The sequence below is a fragment of the Phallusia mammillata genome, chromosome 3, assembly GCF_965637545.1.
Source record: "Phallusia mammillata chromosome 3, kaPhaMamm4.hap1.1, whole genome shotgun sequence".
Classification (NCBI taxonomy): domain Eukaryota; kingdom Metazoa; phylum Chordata; class Ascidiacea; order Phlebobranchia; family Ascidiidae; genus Phallusia; species Phallusia mammillata.
In genome coordinates, this window is record NC_137254.1 from 15,731,995 (window position 1) to 15,751,107 (window position 19,113).

The 19,113-nt window shown below is 38.1% G+C and overlaps 1 protein-coding gene, 1 long non-coding RNA gene and 1 pseudogene across 2 annotated transcripts; 1 reads left to right on the forward strand and 2 right to left on the reverse strand.

The window, feature by feature from the left end:
* Positions 1–550, reverse strand: LOC145219675 (uncharacterized; annotated as a pseudogene).
* Positions 551–4,980: 4,430 nt separating this feature from the next.
* LOC145219676 (protein FAM200C-like) lies at positions 4,981–6,415 on the reverse strand. Its single transcript, XM_080087004.1, has 2 exons — positions 6,053–6,415; positions 4,981–5,748 (listed from the first exon to the last, which is right to left on the reverse strand). The coding sequence occupies exons 1-2, from the start codon at positions 6,413–6,415 to the stop codon at positions 4,981–4,983; spliced, it is 1,131 nt and encodes a 376-aa protein (XP_079943130.1).
* Positions 6,416–11,564: 5,149 nt separating this feature from the next.
* LOC145220427 (uncharacterized) lies at positions 11,565–17,287 on the forward strand. Its single transcript, XR_013858168.1, has 3 exons — positions 11,565–13,372; positions 13,710–14,834; positions 15,071–17,287. It is a non-coding gene; the product is annotated as an uncharacterized LOC145220427 (long non-coding RNA).
* The last annotated feature ends 1,826 nt before the right edge of the window (positions 17,288–19,113 follow it).

A 19,113-nucleotide genomic window follows, 5' to 3' on the forward strand; every position in this document is an offset into this window, starting at 1 on the left:
TCACAAATTCACTACAAACATGTGCCGTTTTAATGTATCTCTACGACAGAATCGATTCTCACAAATCTCACAATGGTGTAGTTTCTCTTTCGTGTGTGTCAACATGTGCCTTTTCAAACTTCCGCTTAAGCCAAATCTTTTCTCGCAGACAATACATCGATAGTGTTTTTCGTTGCTGTGCGTCAACACGTGTTTTTTCAAATCCCCACTGCGCCTGAATCTTTTCTTACAAAGGTCGCAATGATGCTTTTTGATATTGGTGTGGGTCAACATGTGTTTTTTTAACAACCCGCCCGTGATCAATACCTTTTCACATATATCACATCGGTGGTGTTTCTCACGCGTGTGAGTCAATATGTGCGTTTTTAAATTTTCGCGGCGATTAAATCTTTTTTTTACAAATGTTACATTCATGCGGTCTTTCGTTACTCTGGATCAATAAATGTGTCTTCAAATAACCTGCCGAACTAAATCTTTTCTCACAAACTACACATTGCTGAGATTTCTCTTTGGTGTGAGTCAACATATTTAAGTTTCCAAAAGCACTTACATATTATTACATGTTAAAAGAGTATCAAAATGTTAGCAGTTAGTAATTGTATCTCATTTCTTGAAAATCGGTTTTAAACAATTTTGTTTCAAACCCAAATAGTAGTTTGTAAGCGTACTTCGATCTTGCTAAAAGATGGTCGACGATATTATTATGACTGGGGCGGTGGTCCATGGCCTGAAACGAGTTGAGAATCACTGCCCCAACGTGTACTCCTAATCTGTAGTGTAGAACCCTGACATTTAACTATAACTTCCTGTAAGAGCGCACATTACTTTACTGAAACGATATTTTACCGTCAGTAAGATTGTGTAAGACCTATTGCTTTAGAACGCTTTAAAACATCAGTATCAAGTAACAAACAATTTACCCACGCAAATCAAACAAACGGGAAAAAAGGTGCGACAATCATGTGGAGAATTAGAACGTAAGGAGGATGTTGGTATCGTTATGTGTTTGATCTACCTTTTCACTAATTAGTTGATACCTATTCTAAATCTTTTTGCTTTGCGACAAACACATAATGTAACATTTTAACACCCATATCTAGAAGAAAATGAAAAAAGGTCTCTAAAGCAAAAGTGATGTTTTTGTTTGGGCACCAGCTGTTTCTGCAAATGCCTTTCTATTACAAGCTAAAATAACTGAATAATGTGACAGATCCTGCAGTATTAGCAACATTTTTGCGACATCAGCAATGGCATTGAAACACCGCGGGAAATCAAATGAGCAGTCGATTGCAGTTCATAATACATAGGCTGATGTGGACATAATAAAGCAAAACACTAGGGTTTTCTGCTGTTACAGTCTTGGCGAAAGAAGCTTATTATCACAAGCGAGGTTTCCTAAAGTCCTGGTATTTCCACTCGCATGACAGCAACATATAGGTTAGTTAGAACAGTCGACTTTAAAAGTGCGTGAAAAGGCCTACTACATTATTCGGTGAGTGCGACGATGTATACACTAGCGGAAAGGTTGATTACATTGTTGTTTTGTTATTTTATTTCGTTGTTAGCAAAAGAATTATTAGAAAAGAATTACGAAGAATAATAATTAAAGTTTTTTTTCAAATAGAATGTAGGGACAAACGGTAATTAGATATTAACGCAAAAATACATAAGAATCTAAAACTTCATTTAAATATTTGAAGATATAGGTAATGTTTCACAAAAACGGTCAAAAACATAATATTGATTGGGCAGGATAAATTTGGCGCATATTGAACCAAAGTAGTAGGTATTATCCGAAGCTAGTTTTCTAGCCTGCTTAACGCGGCTCTGTGCCTTTGTTCTAGAAAAGCCATAAAATATTGCGGGTATTTGGCTGGTTACCCCTGAAGATAGAACCGTTACGCTAGTGTGAATTCGTCACAATCATCGAAAAGTGTAGCATGTACTTGATATTTTCTGTGCAAGAGCATCTCAAGTAGGTTGTTAAAATCTTTCCATCTGGATCTGCTTAGGTTTCTAACATCCAATAGGAGAACCGTTCAAACAACGGCGGGCCTGATCTTTTCTCTATTAAGTGGGACGACGAAAGTTGACTTAGTTGTTTTAATTGCCAAAAGAGTTAACTGTCGACTTGTTTTAAACATTAGATGTTTAGTGTTTAGTTGTTTAACTAATAAGAAAAGATGAAAACCCTGGATTCGGAATCTGAGCAACCACCTAAAATGAAATGCTTTCAAAAATCACCCTTGCGTCCACACTTGGGATGTTTGTGAAAAGAATAGTAATAATGATAAACATTTGGAAACACAGAAGTCAAATCTTAACATTGGAAAGAAAACTCATCGATGTGATGTTTGTGAGAAAAAAATTGGCCAAAGTGGACATTTAAAAAGACACATGTTGACACATACCAACCTTATCGATGTGATGTTTGTGAAAAAAGATTTGCTCAAGGTAGTCATTTAAAGATACATATGTTGACACACCAACGAAAAATCTCATCGTTATACTGTTTGTGAAAAAGTATTTCGCGAAGGAAGAATTTTGAAAAGGCACATGATAACACACGGAAACGAAAAACCTCATCGTTGTGATGTTTGTGAAAAAAGATTTCGCCATCGAGAAACTTTAATAAAACACATTTCGGTACACACCAATGAAAAACCTCACCGATGCAGTGTTTGTGAAAAAAGATTTACCCAAAGTGGAAATTTGAAAAGACATATGTTAAGACACACCGAAGAGAAAGGTCATCTCTGTCTTGTTTGTAAAAAAAGATTTGCCCAAGGTGGAGATTTGAAAAGACACATGTTGATACACACCAATGAGAAACTTCATCGATGTGAAGTTTGTGAAAAAGCTTTGCACGAGGCGGATATTTGAAAACACATATGTTGATACACACCAATGAGAAACCTCATCAATGTGAAGTTTGTGAAAAAAGATTTGCACAAAGTGGAAATTTGAAAACACACATGTTGACACACGCACCCGCCAGAAAACCTCATCGATGTGATGTTTGTGCAAAAAGCTTTGCTCGTAGTGGAGTTCTGAAAAGACACACGTTGATCCACGCGGTTGAAAAGAAGTTTTAAGAAGCCCGATGTCGACGCACATTATTCCGAAATCTCATCACACTAAAGAAAACTGTGTCAACATTACTTCTGAATTGTCATTAATGTAATATTTGTAAATAGTTAGTAAAACATTTAAAAGACATACAATGAATGTTTAGTGGCAAACATGTTTGACAGAGAGAACCTTATCACTGTTCCTTGGGTAAAATATTTTGGCCAGAAATACTACCAGCTACGTATTATCTTATACATCCCATGAAATAAAATGTGTGTTGTTATGTCTTTACAAACTGTTCATGTACATAATGATTTGTTTTTGACTTTTGCCCAGATTTAACACAACACGTTGTCATTTGAATATACATTCGCGTTTGCTAACGTAACCGAGACGCTTACAGAGAGACAGGCACTAAGAGCAGTTTCACCGCGACACTAATACCAGTTTCACCGACACTAAGACCAGATAAGTTACCTACGTCATACTTCTACATTTCTTGTCGTGTCTGTCTATCGTTTAATAAACCTTGGTCAACATTCTAGTTGTCGGCTATGGACTGTTGGTGTCATTTTCTCTTCTAGCTTCAACATTGCACAACAACAGTAGGATAGATTGGACAGAAGATTTTTCCATGTAGGGAGGTTAAGTAATCATAATATCATATTACACTCGTTGGAGCAGATGTGTTGTTGATTCGTTCTGTTACCCTACCGCATATCATTTATTCGCGTTTAAATCTGAAGTTCTAAAAATAATAAAGCTAACCAATAAATGTAACCAAGCATTTGACTGTTTTATTACGGTAAAAAATGTTTTGGTTATTGTGGTGATCGTAACCTCTATATCTCTGATTGACTCATCGTTTGTTATGTTTCAGGTTACCATAGAGCAGTGGTTACTTACCTTTCTTGATATGCCGAACCCACACGACTTTCTGCAAACTTTCGTCGAACCCCAATATGATACAGATTTGCGACCCATAAAAACGGCCTTAAACGTAATAAACGAAAGACGAATCAGAAAAGGGAAGTTAAACGAAATTTAATGGCTCTTTTGTTGTTGCTTTCCGTCGACAATCTTAGTGAGTTTTGGTTTTGTTTCCGAAAGGCCCAACCTAAGATCACTTTCACATGTAAGCCTATTCCTTTTTTCGTTTTCACGTTAACAAGGAAAGAAAATGCTTGCTCGCACACGTACGTGCTCACGAAGGCGTAAGAGAACTTCAGCTTTTCGAGGAAATCCCTTTATTAGATGTATCAATTCTGGATATTAACGTCAGGGAAATAAATACTCTGTTGCTTATAAGCTCATGTAAAAGTAGGCGAAGTTGTCAATTCCCCTGCGGTTTCGCCACATTTGCAATATCGAGATATAGCTCAGGTTTTCAGATTGTTCAAATAATCAAATAATTTTTGCGTTTCAAATCAAATAATTTTTTTCCAAAATTATTTCACTCCGTTATCGAACTGGGGTTCTTTAAAAATTCAAAATATGCGTTGGGATTGCGCTCATTGTTGGCACATTTACATCTAAGCTTTTTGAATTTACCTAAATGATAAATTAGTGGAATAATGCTGCAGTTATTGGTTAGGTTCAAAATAATTGCATTTTCTGAGCAAATTACCACCACTATTTAATAGGGTGTTATTCAGACGTTTGTTTGACTTCATTATAACTGCTCGCTTTAATGCATCTGCTTAACTGATTTGCAGTTTTCAATCTAGAAACACCCTAAACCAGTGTTTCTTAACCTTTTTTGGATCACGAACCCCTAAAACATACTTTAAAGGGCTATGGACCCCCTTGCAAGAAGCATATTGCAAATGTCGAAATTCGGTTTTAATCAACATAGTGATGGGCGAAACACTAGCACGTACAACAGTTAAACCCAGAGCGAAACTTTTTTTAATGAGAAGGTTGTTGTTGCTTGTCTTCAACGAGAGCACGAAATTGTGGAGTGGTCTTTGACAAAGCAACACGCATGTCATCCTTGGCGTCCAACCTATTTCGCTGTTTCGTTTTGATGGTAAGAAGAGCTGAAAATCCCGCCTCACAGAGATAGGTTGTAGCAAACGGCACAAGAGCAGCCATGGCTCTCTTTACGAGGCAGGGATACACTTGTGCCAAGGAACACCAGAATTCTTCAAGATTCTTTGAATTGAATTCACTTCTTAGCATTTGCCTTGTCCTCAACTCAATAAGGTCATCTTTGGCAAGGTCGTCATCAGGTACAGTAGATAAATCCGCAAGAAATGGATTACGAATCCACGTTTCATAATTCAAATCATCTGGGCAATAGCTTTTGAAAGATTGCTGGAATCTATCCAAAGTTTCGGACATATTTGCAAGCAGTGAAGGAGAGATGGCTTTTCCATTACTGGTTCTGTCTTGAGAGAGCGTTTCCTCGAGCATTGAGAAGTTTGCAAAGTTGCCTGTCTCCAATCTCCTTTTCCACAGTGGAAGCTTAGCTTGAAAAGCTTGCAGTCTTTCGGTGACGTCCATAATTGTTACAGCTGGTCCTTGCATCGATAAATTCACATCATTCATGTGACTAAAAATATCTGCCAAGTAAGCTAAAGCATACGTAAATTCCTCAGAGTCAAACTTCTCGGAGAGTGGACTTTGTTTATCCCTCAAAAAAAGTGAAACTTCTTTTCTCAGTTCCACCAAACGCTTCAAGAGTGAACTTCATGTTCTGCACCCATTTCTTGACAAAGCCTTTTAAACAGGCGATGATTTAAAGCCCTCGCCCTAATAAAGTTGACGACCTTCACACAAGTGTACAAAATTTCCTTCAAGGTCGGTGGTAGAACCTTTGACGCCAATGCATGCCGGTGGAGAAAGCAATGAGTTACAGAGATGTGAGGAGCTTCCTTCTTTACCAAAGAAACAAATCCTGATGTTTTTCCGAGCATTGCGGGTGCTCCGTCTGTACATAAACTACCTATATTTTCCTCAAAACCAGCTCAGTCATTACCAGGGCGCACGGTATTATCAATGTCTCTCCAATCATATGTTCTTTCTTTTGCTTAGCAATGTTATAAGCAACTTTGTAAGATGCTTCGAGACACGGCTTCTGTGTTGTAACGAACCCGTATTTTGGCAAAGTCCCAGCTTTCTCAAATAGAGCCTTCCTGGAACGAAAAGAATCAACACTATCCCTTGCATTTTTAGGATGAACAGATATGAGGTGCTCTTTCAGCTTTGCTGGCTTTAAACTGGCGTTGGCAAGCACTTTACCGCAGAGAAAACATTGCGGTCTTTCGCTGCCATCACTACCAGTAATGAAGGTAAAACCAAAGGCAACATAGTCTTCATTATACTTTCTCTTCTTCGACATTCCTTCTATGATCTGCTAAATTTTTCAACTTACTAACTTGCCTGCTAAATGATCCTTTCACAGCAGAATCCACATACACTACAATGCCAAACTTACAATAGTAGAGTAGCCATTATGTATTATTGCATCACAAAGGCGGTTTTGCAATTGCTCAAACTACTCCATGTGCATGTTTAGCTGCCGTTGTGGCCTGGTTTAGTGGAAACCTTATGGACAGAGGAAAATACATGGTTTTTCGGAATAATTGTATTTCGCTTCATGGACCCCAGGTTAAGAATCCCTGCCCTAAACCCTTCGCCGAATAACTTCAACTGTCTTTGGACAAATTTTTGCGGGACGTAAATATACCCTTATCATTTTATTGCTGCAATTGAGAGCGCATAAAGCACAAAATATCAATCATGTGATCACTCAAGGAAGATCTTATCTTAGCAATAAAGAGTCCAGCAGCACTAAAGCATCTTTCTGCTTCAACTGAAGATGGTGGAAGTGTGTCCAAGCAAGTTTTTAAGGTTTTAAGGACTTTGGGGCATTCCTGCGTCGCTTCATAAAACATCATTTTTTAATGTGAGTTAAAACATGTGTTTGAATGGTACTACAATCCAATGCTGAATTTGTACAAAGAATGTCATTTAACTCTTCTGCCTTTGTTCTCATTCTTTTGGCTGTAGTTTGCTCGATATTTTCATCTTCCTTTTCATTATTTTCTTCAAGTACTTCATTTGAAAACAACCTGACAAACAAATCTCTGGCAAATTTGGGAAGGTCCTTCTTTATTGGGTATTTTAATCTAGACTGTTGAATGACTTGATTGTAGTTTTGTGGCGATTCAAGATATCTTATTAAACCGCAGAGGTTTTTGTTTCGTCTCGACTCAATTCTCCGAAACACGGCAGTCAACATCTCCTCACCGTATTAACAGAATTTTTAGCTCTTCCGGCAGTTTTTTATTGTAATATGCCAACGTTTCGATGTCCCATACGAAACACCTTCATCAGGGACATCGAAACGTTGGCATATTACAATAAAAAACTGCCGGAAGAGCTAAAAATTCTGTTAATACGTTATGCCTGGCAGCAACAGTGTATTCATCTCCTCACCGATCTGTCCCACTTTCCTGACTTAGTTTTTCAATCATAAATTCAAAAATCTTCCCACTTTTAAGTACCGGGGTGTCACGTCGAGAGCTGTTGCCCCTAATTCAATGATTTCAAGGGTTTCTTTTAAATCTTTTACCAAACATACCTCATTCTCATTCAAACATTTTGATCCATGATCTAAATCGTTCATGGTTTTGTCAACAGCTGTACGAATTTCTAAGAATCTAGATAGCATTTTTAGCAATGAATTCCACCGAGTTTTGGTGTCCGTGATAAGGTTAAGTTCTTTGTTAAACTCTGCTTGACAGTTTTACTGCAGCACATCATTCTTTACAGGGCTTCTGCGAAAGAGTCTAACAACCGTGCGAATCTTATTGATGACTTTTTCAACCTTTTCGCCCAGTTGGAGGTCATGAGGTTCATTGTCATTCATGGATTCTTCCAAAGTTATTTGAGCATTTTCATCATCCCATTCTTCATAAATTGTGTCCCCCTCCACATCAACTAACTCTTTACCATCAGCTTCATGCTCATCAAGTACATCCACATTACCCTTCTTCAAGGGCGTCCGCAGGTTTTCGGTTAGGGGGGGTCAAGGTTGGTTCGCACTGCCCTTTCGGTGGCTAGCGTATTCTCCTCTCCTACGATGGCCCATGTGCAAATTATGTGTGCTCTTTCGGCAGCCTATTCATCGTGGCACAACTGGCGCATTCATCAGTGCTCCATGTATGAAGTATAATGATTTCCATAACTCTACCCGAAACCATGTTAGTAGTGCTTGGCATTGTCACGCTCAGGAGGACGCTAACGAGTTCATCAACAAAGTGAAATATCCGGAACGTCGCGTTGATAGTTTTTTGGATAATGATTTTATAGATTTTATCTGAAACTGTGAATTATCCTTCTTCAGATTTATGTGAGATAAAGCCAGTGCCCGCACTAATAATGTGGTTCCGAGAGTACAGGAGCTCAAGTTGTCTAATTTTGCGATTACGGGTAGCTCGTGGGTATCTTCGTAAATTAATAGAGGGTGGGATACTCCCGAAAAGGGTGATGATCACAATCGGAGAGCTTGACCAGCCAGCCATCACTCGTATCTATACTCATTTTTAGTTGATGTCCACTCGTCAAGAGAGAGAGAGAAAAGCGTTGGCCTCTGTGCTATCTTTTCGAGATCATCTTTCTGTTTACGTTTAATTTTTTGAGCATAGGTCACAAACATTGCTCTCATGCCCTGTCTCGATGACGGTATGTTCAAATCCCTGAAAAATGCTTGAATATCCCGGCTTTTCTCAAGCTTGTAAAAAGGCAGCGAATCTAGCAAGAACTAATTCACGAGGATCTTTCTTTTGACAGCAGGCTGATATAATTTTTTCTTTCTTCTCCAGATGGTAAATTAATGGAGACGTGCTGGAGTTTTTTAGATTGAAGCAAGCAGGACAATATTTACATTTTACCATCGATTCATCAGTATTTAACAAAAAATGGTTCCAAACATCTGATCGTTTGCCAGACAGTTCTTTCCACTGTGCCATACTTACAACAACACCACAATAACAACAACTGTTAACTCAACAACCTTGCAACATAGGCATAACTAATTGATTAACCTGCCTTCATTATGGCAGAGCGTATGACGCAACAGTCTCATTGTCTCGTCTGTCTGGTATTTGGCAAGGTATAAAGGAAAAAGCATTATTTCTAATGCCGTTTGGGATTTGTGACTCGCATAAAGGTTGCTACTTTGTTTAAACAAAGATATTTTTAACATAATTAGGAATAACTTATAAATATTTGATTATTTGAAATTTGGTAAAAATTATTTGACAAATTTTCAAATAATTTTTAATTTCAAATAATCAAATAATTATTTGTTTGATAACAGCCCTAATACTAACCATTAAATAATCAATTTTATTTAAACGTTTTGCACACTGCATTTGTCACAGTACCAGACTACATTTTTGTCACAAGTATTATTTGGAACTGTTACCTTTACACAGCCAGGGTAGTACCATTCATTACATTTGTCGCATTCAGTATAAAACTGCTTATTGTCAGCTAACCTACACTTGCAGTAAACTGGAATCTCAAAGGAGTCCCTGATGCGCTTTGTAATTGCCGGTCCAGAAATTATTTCGTTCGGAGAAACTTTTCAGTTTTCCAGACACTTTCCAATCATCTCACCTCCTCAAACACCGCGTCGTCAGGTTGCATACCGATGCAAATCGCAGCAGCAAATGCTATCCCGAACGGACCGTAGTTTCCTGATCCTGCTCTTTGTCGAGATACATTGGGGAAAACACAATTAACCCTTTAACTACGGCGAGCCAACAAATTGGCTCGAAGACATGGTCATGTGTAAATCGCGATAGAAATCAAACCGGTACGAATTTTTTTCCCAACTGAGGTGCGTTTGAAAGCTTATGTACAATGGCTTCTATTTACGTCAAAAAATTGATAGGTTTGTATTTAAAAAAAATTAGTTACACCAAGGACAAAATGAAAAAAACAAAAAAAGGGATATTTTTGAATTTTGTTTTCTAACTTCGTTTTTTCGTTTTTTTACGCTTGGGTGGTTACCATACAGTTACTTGGAAGGCTATTTGAGGGTTTTGCTGGTACATTGCGGCTAACTTTGTGTACAGTTTGACATGTTCTAAACCGAAAACGGCAAGAAACTAGGTAGTGGTTAGCAGTAAATTTGTTGGTTCATGCTTGCAAATATAGGTTTATAAATCAATTCAGCTTTGCTTTAGGTATTGACAACCACTATTTTAGAAGAAAATTACTGCTGTAATAGCACTACTAATTTCAAAAGTCCATATCTGATGGCCTGCATTTTAGTTGTGACTGGCTCTTGGAGTGCATTTACATGTTGCAAACGATGGGAAATTTCACTAATTCAATGAACAGGAAATATAACAAAAACAATGCAAAGGACTCTCAAATGCATGTTATGGTTCCCTGCCGTTACATTCTTTGAATTTGTGTTGTGCATCCTACTTTTCGTGTGCAATGCTATCTAATAAACAATCTGCTTTTCCAAATGACTTTTGACAGCAATATGGGTATAATTAACTAATTAACACAATAACTAGTCCGCAAACTGTAAAAATGACAAATAAAAATGTTTTTACACAAGTTTCAAGACCCAAAACATTTTTTTGATGTCCAGCACTATAATCAAACAAACCAAAATTTACGTTTATGACGTCACACGCTAACTAATGACGTCATCAAAATAATTGCACTTGACTTTTTTATTAAACGATCTGCTTAACAATTTGAAACTGATATTTATGTTGAAAAACGTTTGCAAATGCTATTTTTCCTAAAAAAATACAAACAAAATGACGTCATTTTCTGGATGATGACGTCATCAAAAAATTTTTTTTTCAACTTTTAGAAAATTTCATACACAACAGCTTTCCCAGAGAAAGTTATGTTCCATCTCTTACCGATTTTTCTAAAAACTTCATAACATATGACCATGTCTAAATACAGAATTTTAAGAAAAAGAATTCAGCAGTTAAAGGGTGAATATTTTTGTTGTTACGGGTAATGAGTTTTGAAATGGGGAGTTGTTCTTCTATCTTGTATTACCACCCCACTATCGTAAATCATAACAGTGGGGTCATTGTCTGAAAATACATTGGGCGCAGTAACCCAGTGATTGCCCTGGACATTTATGATTGGAACAAATTTTTGCTGAGGTGTGTGAATAGGGGGCCTGTCCTGTTATTTGAATAGTGGTTGAATTCCGTTTTGGGTATGTCCTGCCGTAGGATCGCAACCGACCGCACGAGCCTGGCGGGGTACGTCCGGTTGCATAAGACGGTAATGGAACCCGCAGGTTCTGCTGGCCAAATGAAACCCGCCCAAACGGAAACACCAGCTCGGTTCCTCGGAACGTTTCCTGTGATCCCGTAGGCAGACCCGGGTGTCCCGAGGACAGTTCGTTGCGACGATGAAATTGTTGTCGTCGAGCATCTCCTCCTCTGCTTTTGTAAGATCGATCGCGAGATCTCTGATGTTTTTCCATGGGGAAGGTGCTGCACTGTCTTCGACAAGGATGGCCGTCATGTAAACTTTTGCTACGGCATGGCAAAAAGTGTTCAAAAAATTAGATAGAGCGGATGTTGTGCCGAAAAGAAACAAATGTTGCAACGGCGAGTGGTGGCTTTCCAGATATTGGGTGGCGCACAACAATTTCATAGTGTGTTTCACCGAGGATGATGCTGCCAGCAGCATCAGCATACACACTGTCATCTCGTGAAATGTATAAAAACTGCTTTGAGGTTACTTTCAGGTTTTTTGAGGAGTTCTTGTAAGGCCAGTTATTCGTTTTCGTGAAGTGTTTTTTATTTTACGGGCTTCCGTACGGATTTTCTTTAGGGCTGCTTTGCTTGGACATTTGTCGCTGCATTTACTGTCATATTCTGCTTTCGTAAGATTTCGAAGGTTGTTGAAGAACGCGTCCCTAGGAAGAGTGTGCTGCATCGTTTCCACCAGTTTTATTCTATCGTTGCCAGTAACACGAGCAGCGAATTCCCTTGGTTTGTGTTTGACGTTGCCCTGAAAGAATACTTTTCCTTTTTCCTCTGACGAGAAGGTGACAGAAAACTGTACCGGACAATCGGTGAAGACACAATGTCCAGAACATTTGAAGAGATCCAAATCCTCGCGTTTTGACTGAATCGACTTCACGTGGTGCCTTTTTAAAGCAAAAGTGCAAAAAACGTTATTGTTGGTTTTTATTTCCTGAACAATTGATTCGTTTCAGCAACCGTCCGAAAACAATCTTCCTGTCTGTGTTGAACGATACTTTTCCCAAATATTTTTGTCAGGTTTAATTTTTTTTATCTGACTGCATGCAATCATGCGGCTGGAAGAAGTGCGGCGGGGGAACCTTTGGTAGAACATCATGTAATCATCAAATCAGAGTTGCACTGAAAATTCACCAGTGATTAAGTCACACACAGTTAAAGAGCAATCTATTGTTGAAAAGTGATACACAGGCATAAAAAAATACTAAGGCTATAGGTTTTTCACCACTTTTTTTGCTGAGGGAAACCAAGTTCATCTGTCATTTTAAAATGTTCAGAATCTAATACAATATGAGATTTACATTAATCCTATGAAATACACCATTATTTGCTTTTATTTACTTGTGTCATACCAAGTATGTACTTGACAGATAAACGAGTACTATTGCTGTTTGTGTCTGAATAGCAATTTGAAACACAGTACAAAACTCCTATCCGAAAATTGCACAAACATTAAATACACACTATATACATATGTACATATATATCATTTTAACTCAGTGTGGTCAAAAACAGTGGCGTAGGCAGCCAAAAATTTTGGGAGGGGTCAAATAATTTGATGTATAACACAACTTTTTGCTAACGCTCGGTGTGCTTTTACCAAATACGTGACTTGCCAAACTGTGGTTCGACGGGACAGCCAAACGCTTAATAGATTTATTCCATGTCCGCATAAGTATATAAAAAACATGGATCTCTGCGTACAACTTGGTGACAAAAGTCATTTTTGGTAATTTATATGTTCCTTTGACAATTGAGAGACGAAACCACAATGATGAGGGACGAAACTATACTAAATTAAAATTTATCAATGTACAACTTAACAAAATCAAAATAACAAATCATGAACTGTCAAAGTGATATAACGATCTACGTTGTGATTTCAAAAAGGTGCAATGTAAGTGCTGTCATTTATAATAGTGAGTGACATAAATTTAATTTCCATCTGTCTTGGATGCGTCACTTTCATCTAACTGTGCTGAATCTGAAAAACTGCAAGGTTTTTGCTAATATCGCCAAGAACACAGGTATTTGGTTCTATTTTATTAAATGTTAATCAGTTTACAAAAGTAGTCATTGATTGTAAAATATGTACCTGCAATGTTCATGTATAAAAAATAAACAATTATGAAATGTTAAAGTGTTACAACGATCCATGTTTAGAGATTAAAAATTAATTACTGCTTTTGTTGGGAGCACCTGTTGCACAGTCTCGACACCTGTAAGTTTGGGAATTTAAACAACTTTGCCATGTATACATAAGTATGTGTTATTTCAATGATGAGATGGGGTATCTTAGATTAATTGCAAGATTTATGCAGATATCTATGTGTGTTTTCTATTACCGCATTATTTTTTCCATAGCTTAACGTGCTTTTGAAACCAGCTCACTTGGATGGTTGACATTATAAAATTGTCCAGCAACGGAAATGGAATGCCCTTCTGCACGAGCTACTGCCTCTTGTGCATCCTTGCTTTAATTTCTCATTGCTGTAATTAGTTTCCTTACTTGTGTAACCGAAATTTGTTGTGAAAATTTATTTCTTGAAAAAATGAATTAAACTGCGATGGAGTAATTTTCTATCCCATCTTTTGTCCTGAAAAGGAAGGAAAAGCTTTTTGGTCAGGCTCCGGGCCTTTTTTAAATGTTTCCAAATGTGCTTGGAAGTGGCCAACAGTGAATCTAGTTCGGCTTGGGATATGACTATGCAACCAGGTCTTTTTTGTTCTTTCATCATGATTGTGTATTGGCCTTCTTGCATTGTTGAAAAATCATTGAGTTCTTTGATTGTCATTCCTGTGATTACAGATGAGCGGCAACCAGCTTACATATGATTCTGGAAAAAATGTCGCCGCAAACCATTTTAAGTGGATTTAATGTTAAGTTGGTGTTTTTTAACATTTTTTACAATCTTTTGCATGTTCAGATTGTTCATATTTCAAAATTGCAGCAAAAGGTGCTGGCAGTCCCTTTAGTGATATCCTTGCTTTATATTTCACATATTGGGAGCGCTTTTATTTTCTTATTCTTTGACGCTGAAGCCAATTGGTCACTCTCAGTTTAAGCTGCTTGACTGCCTTCTTTTTTAAATCTGGGTAATGCACTGTCATAAAGTCTAAAAAGTTCAACAAAATATAATAGACCTGACTTGGGTGATTGTCGATTGGGAAAGGCCTGACTGCGTAAAGCATCATCAGAGAAGGCCTGACTTTCGTGATTGTCGATTGGGAAAGGCCTGACTGCGTAAAGCGTCATCAGAGAAGGCCTGACTTTCGTGATTGTCGATTGGAAAAAGGCCGACTGCAATATAACAGACCTGACTTGGGTGATTGGGAAAGGCCTGACTGCGTAAACCGTCATCAGAGAAGACCTGACTTTCGTGATTGTCGATTGGAAAAGGCCTGACTGCAATATAATGACCTGACTTGGGTGATTGTCGATTGGGAAAAGCCTGACTGCGCAGAAGATAAGCGGAAAGGCTTTTTGTAGTAAGTATTATTAACGTGTCGTTTATCGTTTTTTAAATTAGAGCAATCTATTCTAAACCTAGTTACAAACGATCCAAAATATTCTATATGTAAATAAAAAAGGTAGTTTGAGGGTAGGTAGTTTGCAACCATGTACTGCTTGCATAAAACACCTGGTCAACACAAAACGAAATGTATTTATTGAACATGCTGTGGCCGATTTTGGGAAGTATTAATTGCACAATTTACACACATAGAAAAATGACGCGGACGAAACTTCTCCGCATGTTGAGTGAATCCATCTTCGGCACACACAACACATGTATTGAATCTCCTTGTCGGTAAAACCTCCTTTGCACCAAGGCGCTGAACAATCAGACCAGCCACTAATGGAGGGATGAAGGTTGTCGGCCAGAAAAAATTTGCCTGATTCAGTGATGACCTATACCAACAAAACGCGATTAATGGTTTTGCAGTTTAAAATTCAACACATGCGTACCTTAGGCTCAAACATTTTCGCCGTTATTGCCCCACAAATTTTTTTTCTCGTGCTGTCAACTTGACGATTGGGTTGGGGGTGGATGAAACTTTTCTTGTCAACATCGTGTGTACAATCCAATTTCTTGCAGAAGTTGAATCGAATGAGGCAAGTGGGCATTTTGATAAAATACAATAGGCATTGACAATGACATGAATTCCACAATCAAAGCTGTTGGGGTGCGGAGTTACAGCGAATTACGGACCAGGAAACCATGTCACGCAGAAGTCCAGCGGCAGCATAAAACGATTTTATGAATCTCAAAACTTTTTGACCGATGTTTTTTATCCTTGTGGAAAAAAGAAGATATCCCAATTAACCGGGGCATATCGCTGAATAAATCCAATGATGTAGTCTAACCCAGTGATTTTCAACCGGTGTTCCGCGGAATACTAGTGTTCCGTGAAAGATCGTCAGGTGTTCCGCGAGAAATTTGCTGGTTTGAATATACGATTCTAATGTTTTAGACTTCTGTGGTTTGAATACTGTTTTATGTCAAACACCGGTCGAAAATCACTGGTTTTATACAATAGGCGGAAATAGGTTTTCTTTTATGAAAATAATTATCCGCCATCCCCGATTGGAATGTTCTGTAGTGATTGTCTTCATTTATTGTTGTGTACTCGTTGTCTAATAATGAAATAGCTGAATCGCGGGTAAATTGCTGACCGTTGGTGCAATTTAGCTTTGGGTGATCTTTAAAAATAATATAACATTTAAACGCTGTTTCAGTCGACACGAGATTCAACAAATTTTCTGACGTTCAGCATAATTGCTTGCGCGGAAAACGATGAATCACGGAACAGTCAGTGCTAGGCGAATATTGTATGTAGGTACTAGTTTCAATGATACGTTTTCGTAAAACTTCCCCCGACTTTAATAGCGCTATGTGAGCGTTTTCATCCGTTTTAGTGATTACGTGATGTGCGATTTAGCGTTTTAGTGTCACCCTGAGGCTATAGTTGTTTCATTGCATCAAAATTTCGTTTGGTGTTCCGCAAACATATTTTAATGTATAAAGTGTTCCGTGGCTCAAAAAAGGTTGAAAAACACTGGTCTAAGCGATTATGCTCCAACGCAGTGAACATGTGGGAGGGTACAACTAAGGCATTGTAAGTTAACTCGTTAATAAATTCTGTAATGCAACTTTCTTTAACCAGCTCTATACTGTTCCAAAGTTGTCGGTTTTCAACTTTTTTGTTGAGCATATCTGAAACATTTTCCCACGGGTATGGTATTTTGCTTTCTTCCTTTACATCTAACGATTTGTCAGCTTGATCCTTTAAGCTTTGGTTGTTTATTGTGGAAGAATGAGGTTCTGTTTGAGGCTCGTCCAATAAAAGAGCATCGGTGTCATTTTTGTCCACCATGATTTTTTTTCTTAAGAATATGAGATGCTGCTGGACTTTTCGCTGGCTTACTGAACTCAGAATTTATTTTTTCTTTGATAGGCGTTGAATAATGGGGTGTCGTAATCATATCGTTTTTTTTCTCCCAGACTTTCCCTCGCCTCTTCTAGACCGTTTGCGTAACATGGAGAGAGAATAGTTGTTTTGTCTCGAAGTGAAACTCCGATTGACATTTCTACCGCGTAAATGTGGAAACACTTGCCAGTACTGTTGCATGAACATCTTGATTTTGGGCAAAGTTGTACTGCATGCGATAATTTAGAAAACCTGTTGTATACTGTAAAAGAACGGCTTTATTTTTTACGTAATTAACTGCCAAACCTTTCTGTGACGTGCGGTGCGTTGGGTGTTTTTCCACAGACTTTGCACCAGGTTGAAACTTGCTCTTAATTTCTTTTACAATCGATCCTGCCAAATATGGGTTGTGGTTAGTTTTTTTGTCCGAGTGTCCGCTGTGTTTTGCTTTTGAAATTATCTCCGCAAAGTGCTGTTTGTTTATTCTGATTGGTGGTCGTCGGTGTTTGATAGAAACTCCCCCGAATACTGCAAATAGAACAAATATCACGATATTGTTACCGTACAAAATTCAATGCCAACTTACATCACTTGTCTTCACTTGCATGCAGCTTGGATTTGATTCTATTAGGTCTGTAAGTTCCGCGAAGCTTACTTTAGCTATCTCTTTACACTTGTTGTACACACCACGGCCAGATGGTGAACTACAAAGGAAAGATCAGCAAGCGAGGTTGATAAGACCATCATACCGCGAAGGTGTGCATCCTGGATTTGTAATGCAGGGGAAAACTGAAAAAAGGTTAGTTTTGCAACATTTACTATAGCCTAAAAGGGTTCTTACAACATTCACTTACTTTTGTTTTGTCATTCGTTTAGCATTCTTCAATATGTGACTTGCAAGATGAAGAAAATGGTTTATCAACAAAGGTTTCGTCATGTTTTCCCGTAGCGATTTGCCAGCAAGTCGTCAAATATTCAATTTGTGTTTAAAACAGACTTCCGTCGCACATCATCAGTCGTGGAACACTTCCTTTTATGTAAACTTTTTGCTACGGCATGGCAAAAGCGGATGTTGTGCCGAAAGGAAACAAATGTTGCAACGGCGAGTGGTGGCTTTCCAGATATTGGGTGGCGCACAACAATTTCATAGTGTGTTTCACCGAGGATGATGCTGCCAGCAGCATCAGCATACACACTGTCATCTCGTGAAATGTTTTGATCAAGTTTAATAAGTTCCTCATTGCACAAAATGATACCTTTGGGTTCCATAAAAACTGCTTTGAGGTTACTTTAAGGTTTTTTGAGGAGTTCCTTTAAGGTTTTTTGAGGAGACCAGTTATTCGTTTTCGTGGAGTGTTTTGATTTTACGGGCTTCCGTACGGATTTTCTTTAAGGTTGCTTTGCTTGGACATTTGTCGCTGCATTTACTGTCATATTCTGCTTTCGTAAGATTTCGAAGGTTGTTGAAGAACGCGTCCCTAGGAAGAGTGTGCTGCATCGTTTCCGCCAGTTTTATTCTATCGTTGCCAGTAACACGAGCAGCGAATTCCCTTGGTTTGTGTTTGACGTTGCCCTGAAAGAATACTTTTCCTTTTTCTCTGACGAGAAGGTGATAGAAAACTGTACCGGACAATCGGTGAAGACACAATGTCAAGAACATGTGAAGAGATCCAAATCCTCGCGTTTTGACTGAATCGACTTCACGTGGTGCCTTTTTAAAGCAAAAGTGCAAAAAACGTTATTGTTGGTTTTTATTTCCTGAACAATCCATTCGTTTCAGCAACCGTCCGAAAACAATCTTCCTGTCTGTGTTGAACGACACTTTTCCCAAATATTTTGTCAGGTTTAATTTTTTTTATCCGACTGCCTGCAACCATGCGGCTGGCGGAAGTGCGGCGGGGGAACCTTTGGTAGAACATCATGTAATCATCAAATCAGAGTTGCACTGAAAATTCACCAGCGATTAAGTCACACACAGTTAAAGAGCAATCTATTGTTGAAAAGTGATACACAGGCATAAAAAAATACTAAGGATATAGGTTTTTCACCACTTTTTTTGCTGAGGGAAACCTCGTTCATCTGGCATTTTAAAATGTTCAGAATCTAATGCAATATGAGATTTACATTAATCCTAGGAAGTACACCGTTATTTGCATTTATTTACCTGTGTCATACCAAGTACTTGACAAACAAACAATTACTGTTGCTGTTTGTGTCTAAATTGCAATTAAAAACACAGTACAAGAGTTCTATCAGAAAATTGCACAAACATTAAATACACACTACATACATATATATCATTTTAACTCAGTGTGGTCAAAGACAATGAGCAAAAAAG

Bases quoted from the DNA above. Each gene is read 5' to 3' on its own strand.
- LOC145219676 (XM_080087004.1), bottom strand. From the start codon at position 6,415: ATGTCGAAGAAGAGAAAGTATAATGAAGACTATGTTGCCTTTGGTTTT. The intron at 5,749-6,052 runs GTAATGACTGAG...TCACTCTTGAAG, and splicing joins TGATAATACCGTGCGCCCTG to CGTTTGGTGGAACTGAGAAA.